General features: G+C 38.2%; 1 protein-coding gene across 4 annotated transcripts in view; it reads left to right on the forward strand.

Annotated features, from left to right (window-relative positions):
• The first annotated feature begins 545 nt into the window (after positions 1-545).
• Positions 546-15,822, forward strand: part of ZNF330 (zinc finger protein 330) — a 17,724-nt gene continuing 2,447 nt past the window's right edge. Inside the window, exons 1-10 of one of the 4 annotated variants that reach the window (XM_007108038.4) lie at positions 546-718; positions 1,106-1,201; positions 2,601-2,732; positions 4,423-4,442; positions 4,540-4,610; positions 6,681-6,760; positions 9,183-9,309; positions 9,770-9,874; positions 13,562-13,608; positions 14,660-14,777. In XM_007108038.4, the coding sequence (XP_007108100.1) occupies positions 2,613-2,732; positions 4,423-4,442; positions 4,540-4,610; positions 6,681-6,760; positions 9,183-9,309; positions 9,770-9,874; positions 13,562-13,608; positions 14,660-14,777 (688 nt within the window). In that variant the 5' untranslated portion in view covers positions 546-718; positions 1,106-1,201; positions 2,601-2,612. Of the gene's footprint in view, positions 728-1,105; positions 1,202-1,250; positions 1,351-2,600; positions 2,733-4,422; positions 4,443-4,539; positions 4,611-6,680; positions 6,761-9,182; positions 9,310-9,769; positions 9,875-13,561; positions 13,609-14,659; positions 14,778-15,822 lie in introns of those variants that run through there. The other 3 variants (XM_007108040.4, XM_007108039.3, XM_007108041.4) reach the window with 3 other exon arrangements.

Consider the following 15,822-nt stretch of genomic DNA (forward strand, 5'->3'; position numbering starts at 1 on the left):
AAATGGACTCTGCAAGGGGGTGGGGGTGATGTTATGTTTCATCTAAGGACAGGCAGCAAACACACTAGAGGCTCAGAATGTGGAAGAATTTGTTCACAAAAGAATGGAATTCCAGAAGGCCAGTGGAAATAGACAAAGGAGGGTAGTACAGGACTTCACTGGACAACTAAAGGGACAACTTGTGGAGCAAACACGAAAAGTGGGATGTGAGGGCACAAAATATGCGGGTAGCAGAAAGTTTCCAGAAGAATTAGGCAAGAATTTTCTGTTTGAGTCAACTGATCCACTACCAGGTGGTAAGTTCATTTCCTTTTTCTTTTTAGATTTTTCTCTTCGCTTAGATGAAAACATTTTTTCTGAAAACATAAAACTGAGGTGCCTTTTCCACCCTTTCCCTACTTCTTTACCCCCATTTTTCCTCTTCTCTCAGTCTGGTCCTCCGCCCGGGATTGGGAGACCCGCCCCCCGCGGAAGCGGGAGTGACGGGGCGGAGCGAACAGTAGCGGGCGGGCCTTCCCGTGTCGACGTGCTGACGTCAGAGGACATCCGGTCCGGCTCGTAGTGCCTGGAAGCAGCTCTGTCCGCCTTCCTTGGGGCTTAGTAGCATTTTTTTTCCCCGGAATTGTGGTCCTCGAATTGGATCTGCAGCCGCCGCTGGCGGGCCTCTCGCCATTCCCTGCCCCTCGGCCCCCGGAGTGAGCCCGGCCTCCCCGCGAGGGTGAGCGAGGTCGGCCCGGAGCGCGCGCGAGGGAGGGTGCCCCGCGGGCGGGGACGGCCGTCGGTTCCTCGAGTCGCGTGGCACCTCCGCCGACTCTCCCCTGGGCTCCCCCTGCACCCCGCTGGGTCCTCCGGCTGCAGGCTTTGCCTCCAAAGCCGCAGTGGCCCCGGGCCTGTTTTCTCATTTCGTGACACGGGCCACGTCCTGAAGAAGTGGGAGCGTTCCTGGAGAAGGGCTTAAACCCATATAACGCTAAGAAATAGAATTCACTCTTTAAGTTTACAAAACAAACTAGAGGGGAAAAAATGAGGCCCAACTTTCCCAGCGGGTTCTCCCCGGGGGACGCAGAAAATTCAACCGGTGATCACCCTGTGATTATTTTTTTAGCTCCTTTGGCGAGGGCAGTACACAACTTTTCACCCTGTAAGTTTTGTCATTGTAAATACCGGAAGGGTGACCTAGTGGACTTGGACGTTACTCCAGGTAACCACCCACTAAACCTCCTTGTCTGGTTTGTTCATATTTTTAAGTTGCAGCTAACCACCGCGCGGTTTTTTGACTGCGCATTCCAACATCAGAGTTGAAACCCGGAAAGTAGGACAACTTTATGAGTGACCTTAGTATTGTTCCAGGTACAAGCTGGTGTATGATTTTGCTGTATTGTAATGAGAAATGTAAGCGTCAAGGTGTGCTTTCATGGAACTCTCCCTGTATCATGGACACGACTTTGGTTTCTTTGAATATTTTTGTCTTCAGGAAGGTTGTGTGTCAGTCACCAGTGAAACTTAAAACCGTGCTTGGAGGTTTGGAATTTGTAGATCTTGGATAGAGCCTAGAAGTCTAAATCTGTGCTTTTAGGGAATTCCACAGTTGATTTTTGAGAACCACTCTTAGGAAAGACTTCTTAAAAAATACACGTATTTTGAAGAATATTAAGAAATTTGAGATTCTGTTTCAAAGCAAGCACATGGACTCATTCATTCGTGTATCTCTTCATTTGTTAAGGCTTAATTTACGCCAGGCAGGGCTGGGAGGCAAACATTGTCAAGAAAGATAGGGCTGGAATCCTCAGGGAACTTGTGTCTTCAGATGGGATAAAAAGCCAAATAAAAATGTGTTATTTAGTGAAAACCTTGTTTTTCTAAATGAGGTAGTTCTTTCAACTACCTGATAAAAGCCAGTTTTAAAATCCTTATTTTGATATGTGTGGTAAACACATACAGTTAAATTTGAACCCTGTTAAAATTACATGCTCACTGCAGGTAAAAGTAGCGGGAAAGGCAACTTTCAGGGAGTCAAAGCTACTCTGATGCCTTTAATATCTTTTCGGAGAGGGTAGTTTGGCTTTTTAGTTAATGTTGTCATTTGACTTGACTATTAGATGTTTTATTTAGGTATTACATGGGAGAAATTAGACATACTTGAAGACTTGGCAGCATCAGGTCATCTGACTATATGGCTTAAAAAAGTGATATAAACTGGGTAAATAATGTACTTTTAAATGACTCTTGTTATTTATATATTCCTAATAATTTTTTTTCACTTGGTACAGAGTAATTTTTAAAGAATATTGAATATCAGATAAACTTCTTTTGCTCTTTGGGAAAGAAAACCATTTTGGCTGTTAGGATAAATCTTTCTGATGTTTACATTTTTTAGAACTGTTTGGTAATACAAATAAGCGCCTTATTTTAAAAGCCATCTATTTGGGATGATGTGTGCTAAATGATGCATAAAGGCTTAAAATGTGCTTAACCATCAAAATAGCAGGGTTGAGTTTAAAGTTTAATGAGAATTAGAAGATTGCATTCTGCTAGTCATTAGTTTCTTTAAAATAGCAAATGCAACAAGGCAGTTATATCTTCTCTGTTTGCTTGTGTAGAAAGAAGGGGAGATGCCTAAAAAAAAGACTGGTGCGAGGAAGAAGGCAGAGAATCGCCGGGAACGTGAAAAGCAACTAAGAGCATCAAGAAGCACTATCGATTTAGCTAAACACCCGTGCAATGCTTCAATGGTAACAGTTTTTTTGGTTATCAGTTGAAAAACTGTATAAATCTATGTTAAAGGCATGTCTGTTGTTTTCATTAACACTGAGTAGTGGTGAATTTTGTTTGATTTTGTTATTTCTGAAACCTGTCGTATTAGCTTGGCTACTGTTAGTGACAAATAGATGTGTATTGAATAGGAATACATACTAGGAACTGTGTGACATTCTCCAGCTTCTCTAACCTAGTATGCCTTCCTCAGTTTGTCCTATTAATTGGAGCCTTTTCATCCTAAGTCATCATTACCTCTTCCCTTCCTTTGACCATATTTCTCTGAGTTGTCCCGTATCTTCTTGTTTCCACGCCTCTCTACTTTTTCTGTTTCCACTCTTCTTTTTTTTTTCTTTTTTGATTTCATCGAACACATATGAAATGCTTAATGTGACTTAATTCCTCATATGTGTATTGTTTGCCTACTCTGTGCCAGGTACTATTTTAGGCACTGTGGGGAATACATAGCTGAATGACACAGTCCTGGTTTCCACAAGCTTATAGCTCAGTTGTTTTCTGTATTACTTAATGTTTATCAATGACAGAAATCCAACCTAAGTAACTTCAGGGAGAAATAGTTTATTGAATAAGTAATGGGCTAACTTGTGTAGTTGGGAAGGGCATGGATGTACCTGGGATGCAGGGACAGCTGGAACCTGAAACAACTTGTAGTTCTGTCTTTTGCTTTTATTTAGTTCCATTTTCTCAGATTGTTTTATTCCATTTTTGGGGGTTCATAGCCACTGGGTCCATAGCTCCCATGTCTCACATCACATATTGTTGCCCTCAGAGAGGGAAAGAACTCTGATGGGTTGGGCTTGGGTGGGTGCCCATCCCAGGATTAACCAGCATTTGTACTGGGTTGGTGGGGGGGGGTGAGGGGGAGCGAGATTACATAGCACAGATAGGACAGTGGGGACTCCCTCGTCCATGTCAGGGTGATTTCTAGAGAAGAGAAGGAGGACAAAGAAATGACTCATACATAAATATATACAGTGAGGGCTAGACTTTGGTAAGTGCTGCAGAAAAGGTACAATTGGGATTAAGGTTCATTAGGACTAAGAGGTGATGAAGGTGAGTATGGGGATGGGGTACAGTTCACAGAGGAGGTGGGATCATCACCAGGACTTCCAGTAGGTACAGAAGTGAGGAGGGACTTTTCAGGGAAAAGTATTAGAATAAGTAAGGCATGGAAAAGAAGAAATACGAGACATATGTTGAGAATGGCTGACAAATAGTGACTTGAATCTAAAGAGAATAGGCCAGGGAGGTTTGAAAAGTGGTTAGAGACCAGATTGTGGAGAGCTTTTAATACCATGTTTAGAATTCTGGATTTTCTGTGAGCTTCAACATACTGTGTTCTCTACTGTTTCTTGCGTTCATTCTGTATTATTTTTCTGATTGCTTAAAAAAAAATCCAAAAAACAGACCACTACTATATTTAGCCTCTTTTGTGAAAAGGCCACTTCTTTCTCTAGTGTGGTATGCCCCCAAACATACCTTTGTTGTTAAAGTATGTATAGATGCTTGTATTCATGGGTGGAATTGGAGGGTTTGGGCAAATGTCACTGAAATTTTAACATGAAAAATGGTATTCTTTATAATTTAAGTAACTTTGCAGTTTTCAGCCAGTAGAAAAGATTAATGTTATGTTTTTATATTTTACAGGAATGTGACAAGTGTCAGAGGTAAATTTTTATTTATTTCTTTATCTATATGTAATAATATAGACTGACCTTTTATCTGATATTGACTAAATTTTAAAATTTTCTTTTACATGACAAGACGACAGAAGAATAGAGCATTTTGCTATTTTTGTAATTCTGTACAGAAGTTACCGATTTGTGCACAGTGTGGTAAGTATATGATCAAAACACGTGCTTTTCTTTTATCAAACATTTGTTTGGCATTTAATCAGTTTGAACCTGTGGGTTTATCCTATCATTTACAGTAATGTTATACCTTACTCTTAATAAGACTACATAAAATGTTATTTGGCCTATCAAAAAACTGTCAAGTCTTGGTTTTGTCTCTTTGATGTAATGCTGGAAAAGAATTAAGGTACAGTTTAGATAAAGGTACCACATGTTGTTTTGAACATGGAAAGATTAGATTTCAGACTAATAACATTTGGTGATGCTGCATTTTTATTTATACTGTCTTAGTCTTGTCGATATCCTTTGTTTACTTTCTTAAATTTTGATTTCTGCTGATACTGCCTGCAGCGTGTTAGGCTTGAAAATAATTTTATTCCACATTTACCTGGTGCCAGTTTTTGTGATCAGTTGTTTTTCTGTTTGGTTCTTAGCGTATGATTCTTGAATTTCCTCACATGTATTCCCAAGTGAGTAGAATAGAGTTCCTAAGCCACTTAACTAGTTCCCAAGTGTAAGTGGAAACTTTTATTCAGAGTAAATGATTATTCAGAGTAAAACTAAATAGTAGTTCATCGAACAACAAGATCCATGTTTCCCAAATAGTCTTCCACAGAATACTTGAGATATTTGTAGGTATTTCTTAAAGCAGAGCATACATTTGAGACACGCTGCGTGTTTCATTCCTTCATTCCCACCTGGGAGAGTTCTTTTACCTATGTATGTGTTAAAGGTTCTGAAGACCTCCAGTAAAGAAACCTGATTAATTGTCTTTACTCCAGATTTGTCCCCCAAACTTTTATTTGAACAAGTATCCCCTTTGCTTATAGGATAATAGTTTCAGGTGAAACACAGTTTGAGATATGCTCATTTAAATGTGTTTATGCATGATAACATTGCAAAAAGTTAGGAAGGCTTAGGGCCACATCCCTGAATGTTTCTAGTGTAGCTCTAGCTTTCAGAGACAGCTTTGAGATCTGTAATTAATGGAAAAGAGAACACTGGCCTAGATAGACAGTCATTTGCCAGTTTTTATATCCTTATTTACAAAAGACAAATGGATGTAGAGTGAGAAAATAGACTGTGGAGAAGATTGCGATTAGCCGTCGCTAGGCCCTTCCCCTGTTTTCAGCGTTTGTGGTGCTGTGCACGGATACACTTCCCACTCACCGATTCTTGTCCTTAGCGTTGGACAGGGAGCAGCTGGGGGGCTGCTGCCCCTCATTTCCCGTCTCTCTTCCCATTTCCTGTTGTCTAGCTTTGTTTCTTAGGTAATCAAGGTAGTGGAAAACTGAGCGTCTTCTCTTTCTTTTGTGTTCTGCTTTGTGGAGTCTGAGATGCGTGGTTAATATGTCACCATTAATCCTCTCACAGCATGTGATAAGTGAATTCCTGACAATGTTTCGGGTTGGTAGTTCCGCTGCTAGACAAGAGCTCTTGTGGCTGTATTGTGACTTTTAGCTTTATCACTATATTCCTGATTTTTGTGCTCATTTGGGCACTATTTGACAATTCTTTTAGAAGAACGTTTACCCGGGGGCTAAGTTTGTAAATTTTTAACTATGGTTAAACATAAAAAAAATGAACCAGATAATTTGCATAATTATTATTTGATTTGCTTTGGTTTGATATGTTCTAGCGAAAGAAAGAAGCAGTAACTTCAAATCAGACTGCCTTTATTGTGAATTATAAAATGTAAAATTCACTTTTAAAGCATATCATTTAAAAATCTCCCTGAATTCATCTGAGAATTCACAAGATTTTTAACTGCTTTAGTGATTATTAGATTACAAAGCATAACCTTCAAATTTTGATTTTAGTGCAAACATGAATTGTCTTATAAGCTCCTAATCTCAAAAAATCTGACGCAGGTAATGAGGTCTCAGTTATATCCGTTTTCTTTTTTCAGTTATATAAGCAGTAAATAGTGCTGGTCTCTCTTTATTTTCAAATTATTTCCACAGGAACTTGGGCTAGATAAAAAGAGGAATTAGTGAATATTTGTATGTACTACTTTGCAAGACTAATAGTGAAAATTTGTTTCTTTGCTAGGGAAAACAAAGTGCATGATGAAGTCTTCTGACTGTGTCATAAAACATGCTGGTGTCTACAGTACTGGCCTTGCCATGGTGGTAAGCTTCTTGTAGTTATCTTTTAGACCAGTAGGTTTCCAAGGATAAGGAGAAGGCATTCTGACCAATATGCAGTTATTTTTTTCTAAATGTAATCAGTCTGGAGTTATCTGGATTATCTGTGGCATGTTTTTGTATGATTTTCACCTATTACCCACTTGTTTTTGACTGCTTTCTTCTTTCTTATTGGGAAATGTATAAGGAAGGGAAACTCATCTAATGTTGACCTAAACAACATTCATTTGTTAGTGATACCTTTCTAATATATATTAATTAGACATCACAAAATATTATTTACTATACTGAAAGTGCTGCTAAACTAAGATTCAGTCTTTTGGTTAAATAAGCAACATAGTTCCAAAAGAACCTAGGATTGTTTTTTTAAAGCTTTACGTTTCAAAAAAGAGTACATAGTTAACACAGAATTATGCTCTTTACTACATATAGTTACATGTAGTTCATTACACGTCGTTATCTCTTCATTACGTGTAGACGTTTCAAAGAAAATTCGTCATTTTAAATAATAGAAACAGTTGCATTGTGTGAGGCATTTTGCTTTTTTTCTCCCCAAAAAATTGTTATCCTTTTGACCAGTTTTACTATATTCTATTGTGTGAATTTATTCTTAGGTCCAAATGTCAGTCCATGAGGAAAGTAATATTTATAGTAGAATATTCATAATTTTCCAAGAACACGTAATTTTTCATCATGAGGCAGACCTTTATATTTTTCATGAGTGGCTATCTTATAGAAGAGCTGGAATTATTCATAATCATCTTGTGAAAATTCTTTAAGTATAGGATCATCAGTGTTATCTTTATTCAGAAACTGTTGTAATCTTCCTTGGTAGTTTGCTTATGTCTAGATTTATCAAATTATTATTTTTTTAATTCACTGAGTTGTATGAGTATGAATGATCTCTTATATAAAGAATACGTTAAAGTAGAATCATGCATCGTTAGCTGTAAATTCTAGAAAAGTGATTTTTCTGGCCATCTTCTATTTGCTGATTAAGATTCCCTCTCCCCGACTCTTCCCCCCGATTTGCCCTGGGAGCCTGACTTGTGTGATGGGCTGGATCAGTGTCTTACTTAGGGCTTCTTTTGGGGTTCAGCTGCCCAAAAAGGACTTTGGCAAGAGACCTGATGATAGGAGGAAATTATGATCCGGGTGTTTATTCTCCCAGCTTACTCCCTACCAGCTTGTCCTGGTTTCGACATGGATTGGCCACCAGTTCCTCTCCATATGACCAGGTAGTCCTCTGCATACGGCTGGCTCTCTCTTGCGGTTGTAGAACCTCCCTCCCTTCCCTGCCCTTGGCCCTTCAGCCCTAGGGGTAGTATCTGCATCATCCCTGACGTTTTTTCGAAGCCCTTCCCTGTTCTTTGTGAATTATCTCTTTAAACGCCCCTGGATTACCCAGTTTAATGTGTCATTCTTCTCTTGCTAGAACCCTGAGTAATCCAAGAGATAGATTCGAGGACTTGCTATCTACACTGGTAATCTATTTTTACAGGTCCCAAAACATTCTTCCTATTTGCTCTTTTCCACTTTTGTTACAGTGCCTTGAATAGTAGAACAGTGAATTTTGAGGATTAGAAGACCTGGATTTGAATCACCGCTCAGCTCTAATGTAACTCTAGAACTTGGACTTAGTCTCAGACCCCTGTCCCTCCTCACCTGTAAAGGAAAAACCGTCCAATTCCATTTCCTTAAGATTCTTTCTAGCTCTTAGTGTTCTGTAGATGTCACTGTGTTATTAAAGGTGTGTGTAGTCTTACAGTCTTACCTTGACAGAGAATTGGAAAGTCTTACCCTGTCATTTAGTTCCAAATATTTTATTTTAGTTCTATTTAACAAAGAGATATAATAATGATTTAATGCATAAGTTGCCTTAAAAAAGGTGCTGGCAGAAGTTTAATAGTTTCTCTCTGTTATTCTAGAAAAGCTATATATTTATTTTATAAATGACACAGGTAAGAAGGAACTTTCTTAAGTCAGGAATGTTAGTATTTGAAAAAACTTAATTTAGTTACCAGAATTGCTATAGACAGGAATGCTTAAATTATGGGCTCTAGACTTCATTTGATTTATTGTAAAATTCAGTTTGGGGGCAACACCGTCAGCTCTCTGACTTATTTTAATGATTAATATTAGCGTAAGTGTATAGTTTCCCTTTTGCTTCTTTTTCTTTTGAGTTACAGATTTGTATATTGTAAATAGCTATTGGTGAAGTAGTTTGATTTTCAGGAAACACTCTTTAATTTTGGCTTAAACAGTACATTTTCTTTAATGAAGCCACTCGTTATCACTGAAGGTTGATAAGTGGCTAAACGTATATAATTTTGGTGGTTGCCACTGCTTAAACTATGGCTGCAGCCAGTTGTGTCAAAGGTTAATTTTTCATGTTCTTTGGTTGCAGGGTGCAATATGTGACTTCTGTGAAGCTTGGGTTTGTCATGGTAGGAAGTGCCTCAGTACACATGCCTGTGCCTGCCCGCTTACCGATGCTGAGTGTGTGGAATGTGAACGGGGTGTCTGGGACCACGGTGAGTGGTTACATACAAATGACGAGCTTTGCTGGAAGTGAAGGCTGACTTTGAAACGTTCTGGATGCTCTTTTTTTATGATTTTTTTTTTAGGATACTATCAATCGTAAGTACTGGCACTGTTTTGGTTGTCAGTTTAGTTTGGAAAAGGGATTTATACCAGCAGGAACAGGCAATACTAGGATTTTTACCTAGGCAGGTAGGGAGGGGAGGTGCAGGGGAGGAAGTGTCTCTGAGCATTGTGAGTATATATGGGTAGCCAGGGTACAGTGGGAGTTCACTCCTTTATGGTTCCATTTGTCAGTTTTCTTTGTAGCCTTTGCCAGAACAAAAACTGCCGTGCTATTTTAGTGTAAACCTGAAATAACCTGCCATCTTTTCTGAGCAGTTTTACAGATAAGTTTTTAAAATTAAACTTTATCATATTTACATTTGTGGGTTTTGTTCTTTAATCCAATAGGAGGCAGAATTTTCAGCTGTTCTTTTTGCCATAACTTTCTTTGTGAAGATGATCAGTTTGAACATCAAGCCAGCTGCCAGGTTTTAGAAGCGGAAACATTTAAATGTAAGTTTTCATATATTAGATGTTCTTTATACCCAAGATTCTTAATAGTATAAGTGTTAAACTTAATGAAAAAGAAATCTAGTTTTTCATGTGGCCTCTTATGGACTGTAATTTAATTCAGTAATTTTCTGTTTGTAGAAAAAATTCAGAACACATATAGTCCATGTTCGTCCAACAGTGTGCCAGTGACATTTGGGTTGGGTCAGTTCTTCATTTTGTGGGATTGATCAGGCATTGCAGGACTTGCAGCATTCCTGATCCTGAATACTAAATGTCATTTTCACTTCCAAGTTATTATAACAACTAACATACCCTCCCCGCCCCCCCGTTTTCAGGTGTCCCCAGGTAAGTGGTACACCCCTAGTTTGTTCCTGCTAGTTGGTTCCAGTGACTCTTAGACAGGACTGTGCATCAGAAACACCTGTGGAGGTTTTTTAAAAAGTACAGGTGTTAAGGCCTCGTCCCTGGAGATTCTGTCTTTAAGTGGGTGGCAGGTGCCAGGCATCTGTATTTAACCTGCACACTTAACTCTCATGTATATTCTAGTTTGAGAACCAGTGTTTCATGGTATCATCTTTAGAGATAGATTGCATTTTATTTTATTTTTAGTCTGTTGATTCTCAAAAGCTCAAGTTTTAGATTCAGACATTGCTTGAATTCTACTTATTGGCCATATGTTTTTGGGCAACTTACCAAATCTTTCTAAACCTGAATTTTGTTATGTATTAAAGAAAGATGCTAATGTTTTCAGAGTTAATTGAAGGGAGAATCCATATAAAGCATAAGTACGGTAACCGTCACCGAGAAAGCCCTTATTAAATAGTAGATACCACTGTAGGAAAGACTGAAATTCCCAATTCACGTTCTTGAATTTGGTTCTTGCTCTGCTCTGAAATGCTCATCCCTTTACTCATCTATAAATTTAAACTTGATAAGTCATCGGTCTAAGGCACACATACACACACATATGTAATTCTTGTGATATTTATAAAGAAAATCTCAAAAGATTAAAGGAACATCTCAGAGTAGTTAGCCTTTTTGAGCTGTTCCTAGGCTTCTGCAGAATGTATAATATAAAAATTGAATTATTTTATTTGGGACTTGGGAACTTTGTGTATTCCGTAGCATTTAAACCCCAAAGACAGGCAACTGTAAGTGATAAGGCTATATTTCCATCAAGAAGTTACAGTGATTCGGTAAAAGACAAAGGAAAAATAAAGACACTGAATAATTGAAAGGATTTGAAGATAAATCTGTTACCGTGCCTTTGATACCTCATATTCAAGTCATCCTCATTGCAGAGTCACAGGTTTCCTTGGTTTACTGTAATTTACCGTCTTCCTTTTTTTTCATTGCTTCATTTTTTCTTTGCCATTTTTCCTTTGCCAGTTGCCATTCACTACTTGAAATATTTTCTCTGAAACACTGTCCTAATCATACGTAAGTCCCAAAGATACTTTGTTTCTACTCCCTTAATTGGTCATATCTCATCATTTTTGGATTTGACCGTACAACTATGAATTGGAAGATACGGAAATTCTATAAAATACTTCTTTACCTGTATAACCAGTGGGAAGTATGTTTTGAGGGGAAACAACAAAAACAAAAACAAAACACATGTGTGTACTCTGCCATTATTTTTTAAAATAATGCAAGTGGCCTGGTGACTTCTAATTTAAATGGCTATTGTCAGCAGGCTTTGATGTAGTCTAACCTGCTTTCTTTTAAAATACTCTGAAGACATAGAAATAGATTTAAAAAGAAAACCATTCCCCAATCTAAAACTAGGAAAGTCACAATATTTTTTAGAATCTGGGAGAAATGCATTTTTTATATAAGTTCAAGATTTTAACTCTTGGGGAGAAAAATAACAGGGCAGTGAAGTGGAGTGCCTGTGTGTTTTTGAGGTATAATTGGGGGAAGAAGACTGGCAAGGCCACATCCCATCCTAGTGGTTTGGGTTCCCGGCGGTAAGGGTGAGGGTGTGATAGACAGCAACGAGTTTCCTGGGATTGTGTCATTGTGGCATGTCAAAGATTCAGGTGGTGGGGATGGGAGAAGATTCTGTATCAGAAATGCCTGGTGCACAGGGAAATTGGGTTGGGCACCTTGTACTTTCAGTCTGTGTTCTGGTTCTGTACTTGAAAGGGATTTATAGCATTTTGGTGATATATATCCTCTTTTGACTGAATGAAGAATGAACCTAATTACTCTCTAGGCATATCTTCAAGTAGAAATGATTGAGATTTCAGGTTTTTTCCTCCACAGACTGAAATAATACAGTTATTGGAGTAATTTGGTATACTTATATATTCCTAATATATATATATATAGTAAGTACTCAGTTGATTTTTACTTTTATTATTAGCATGTAGGACAGGTAATATAAATCCATCTGAAATAGCAGTGTCACTGTGGAAAGAAGCAGGATGGTTGGACAGAAGCAATAATAATGCACATAATTGAGAAATCATCTTTGAGTTTTTAAAAACTTTCCTGTTCAGATTGAAAAAGCTCCCCATGACCCAGGCAAACTTAAAAGAATCCCCAACTTAGAAACATCTGCAGTATTTGAATTATAAAGATAGATTTCCTTTTGTTTTCTTTACTTATTCAAAACCTCTAAGTGAATTGAAAGTTAACAGTTTATATTTAGACTATATCAGGGTAAGGCTTAGTTTGTTTTCTTGTTTCTATACCTCAATTATTTTTGTCTTCCATTTTTTGGCATATTCAATATGTGCCAGACAAATTGGCTTTTCTAAAATATTTGCTCTTAAGTTTAGGAGCATTATTTGCCTTAATATTTGCATTAATTGTAGATAATGACCAAAATTAATGTGACTTACTGACTAAAATAGAGATAAAATATTTTAGGATTTTTCCATCTGTTTTTCCTACCCACTTGAGTATTATTTTCTCTTCATAGTCACGCTTTTCCACCTGAAGTATTCTATTCTCATATCAGAAGTTTGCAAAAAATGGCAATAGCCTACAACACGAGGAGAGAATATATATTAATGGAGACAGTTATTCTTTTAAAAATTGAAGTTATATCCTTTTTTTTTTTGGCTGTGTTGGGTCTTCGTACCTGCACGTGGGCTTTTTCTACTTGCGGCGAGCGGGGGCTCCTCTTCGTTGCGGTTTGTGGGCTTCTCATTGCAGTGGCTTCTCTTGTTGTGGAGCACGGGCTCTAGGCGCGTGGGCTTCAGTAGTTGTGGCTCACGGGCTCAGTAGTTGTGGCGCACGGGCTTAGTTGCTCCGTGGCATGTGGGATCTTCCTGGACCAGCGCTTGAACCTGTGTCCCCTGCATTGGCAGGCGGATTCTCAACCACTGCACCACCAGGGAAGTCCTGAACTGTTATATCCTTAAGTGAAGAGTCCAGCCAATGTCACTGAAAAAATGTTTTACCATTTCAGTTTCCTAAATATCATTAATGAAGTTTGCCATCTCCTAGTTTTGGAGCAATAGAAGGAGATTGGAGGATAAAAGAATGCTGTGTCTGTGCAATTGGCTGGATTCCTTGCATCTGGCTGGGGATTCATTTTTTGTATCCTCTAGGTTATGAGACAGAAAAAAAAAAACGTTGATAATTGACCTAAGATAGTACATCAAGTATAAATCTGTGGAAAATAGTGTTTTCATTCCAAGTTTGAAAATGGATATTATGTACTTTCCCTCACAGGTGTTTCATGCAATCGGCTTGGTCAGCATTCCTGTCTCCGTTGTAAGGTATACTTTTATATTTTTTAGTTTTAGATTTTGTTTTTAATCCCCATACTCATCCACCAGCTCTTGGATTATTTATAGCTATAATAAATCTACAAGGGTCCTTGAACATTATGTAATTTACTTCTTTTATTTTAGAGATTGTGAATGAAGTTGAGACAGCTTAGAGACATTTCATAGGTCATCCAGTTGGCTTGTCTTAGAGTTGACACTAGTGCTTGTGTCTTCTGAATCTTAGCTCAGTGTTTTTATACCTTATGTTTATAGAGAACATTCTGACCAAAATGATGAGAGTATATTTTACCTTATGTCAAAATGCACTTGTTTGGTAGAGTTTGAGTACAGTGAAGATTTCCATAATGTTCTGTTTCCTTAGCCCTTGTCTCCAGCATTTCCATTTGTCAAAGATCACTAAACAGGTGTAGCTGATTCACTGCCTCTCAGAGTCATTTCTCTGGTTCCTACTAATACTCCTAACCCTATCTCTTAATTCTCCCCCAACTCTTCTCCAGTTCTGTCTGTGCCATTTCCTCTGCCTTAGATCACTCTTCCATCTTTGCTTACCCTGCTGCACCCCCATTCTCCTTCAGATCTCGGCTAAGACTTCACGTCTCCCAGGCAGCCTTTCCTGAATCCTGGGTCTGGTTTGGTGCTTCTCTTCACTTCCCTTGCAATGTGTAGTGTGTGTAGCTGCCTCTCCACTTGTCTGTGTCCCCAGTTAGCCTGTGTGCTCTGTGCAGGTAGATAAGCTGGTCACCATTATGACATCAGAGGCTTTGTGAATACTCATATTTACGAAGAAACATGTCTCCATATCATACCCTGCATACATTTTCTGTCTTGTGTTTAGGTCATAGTTCAGAAGAGTCCTGGCAGAGACCATTTCCTTTAAGGAATTGAAATCAGGAGCATGACCAGTCCCAACAAAACTCTTAATCTCTGCTCTAACAAAAGTATATCTTTAACTTTACATTTCCTTGAAATACTAAGTGATGTTTTCATATATTTTTTGAATTACTTATTTAACTTGCTCATTTTTATTTCTCCTATATAGGCTTGTTTCTGTGATGATCATACAAGGAGCAAGGTGTTTAAGCAAGAAAAAGGAAAACAGCCTCCCTGCCCTAAATGTGGACACGAAACTCAGGAAACTAAGGATCTTAGCATGTCAAGTAAGGCTCTTGTTAAAATACCACTGGGGTGATTTTGCTTTCTTGCTTAGACAAGATTTATCTCTTTTTTTTCCTCTTTCTATTTTTGTTTTTGCCTTTTCTTCATATTTGAAAAGATGAATGTGTTCTCTTATGCAAATGGAATTTTATAGCCTTGGAAAATTTGTGGGTAAAATGTCTCAATTTAACTTAAGAAATATACCATCATTCACTCTGATATTTGGCATTTGCTTCAGTTAATGACATAGTGAATACTGAAATTTAAGACCAAAAAGAATGATTTTTCTGTTTTTGCTGAGGCTTCATTTTAAATAATTGAGTAGCAGTAAATCCTCAGTATTCAAGTGGTGGTAACCTTCAGTTCTTGGAAGTTGGAATTCATTTTGAAGCTATTCTTATGTGTGTGATATTTGAGCAGTGATGCTTATTAAGTTATACGTCACTACTGTAGGAAATTGTTTTATAGTTTTTATATAACTTTTCTATGAAGGATGCAATTACTACAAACATGCTTACAGTAATGAAGCTCACAATTTTGTTAAAGAGAATTTGACTCTTTACCAAACATATAATGGAACCATAATTCTAAATGACTCTGAGACTACTTTGTTTAATCAAGGATATAGTTATACAGTGAGGTGAGACATAATTTTTTACGCTAAACTTTGTTTTGCTACTAAGGCAGAAGAAATGACAGACTTTGTCTTCTAGGACATCTGAATTATAAAGTAGCTCTCTTGAGAAGAGTGTAATGACATGAAATCACCTGTTCTGTGATTTGAAAATGCACTTCTTTTTTTAATAAATTTTTTTATTTATTCATTTATTTAATTTTTGGCTGCATTGGGTCTTCGCTGCTGCATGCGGGCTTTCTCTTCTCTAGTTGCAGTGAGCGGGGGCTACTCTTTGTTGCGGGGCGCAGGCTTCTCATTGTGGTGGCTTCTCTTGTTGCAGAGCACAGGCTCAGTAGTTGTGGCTGGTGGGCTCTACAGCGCAGGCTCAGTAGTTATGGCGCACGGGCTTAGTTGCTCCGCGGCATGTGGGA

The sequence above is a fragment of the Physeter macrocephalus genome, chromosome 7 (genome assembly GCF_002837175.3).
Source record: "Physeter macrocephalus isolate SW-GA chromosome 7, ASM283717v5, whole genome shotgun sequence".
NCBI lineage: Eukaryota > Metazoa > Chordata > Mammalia > Artiodactyla > Physeteridae > Physeter > Physeter macrocephalus.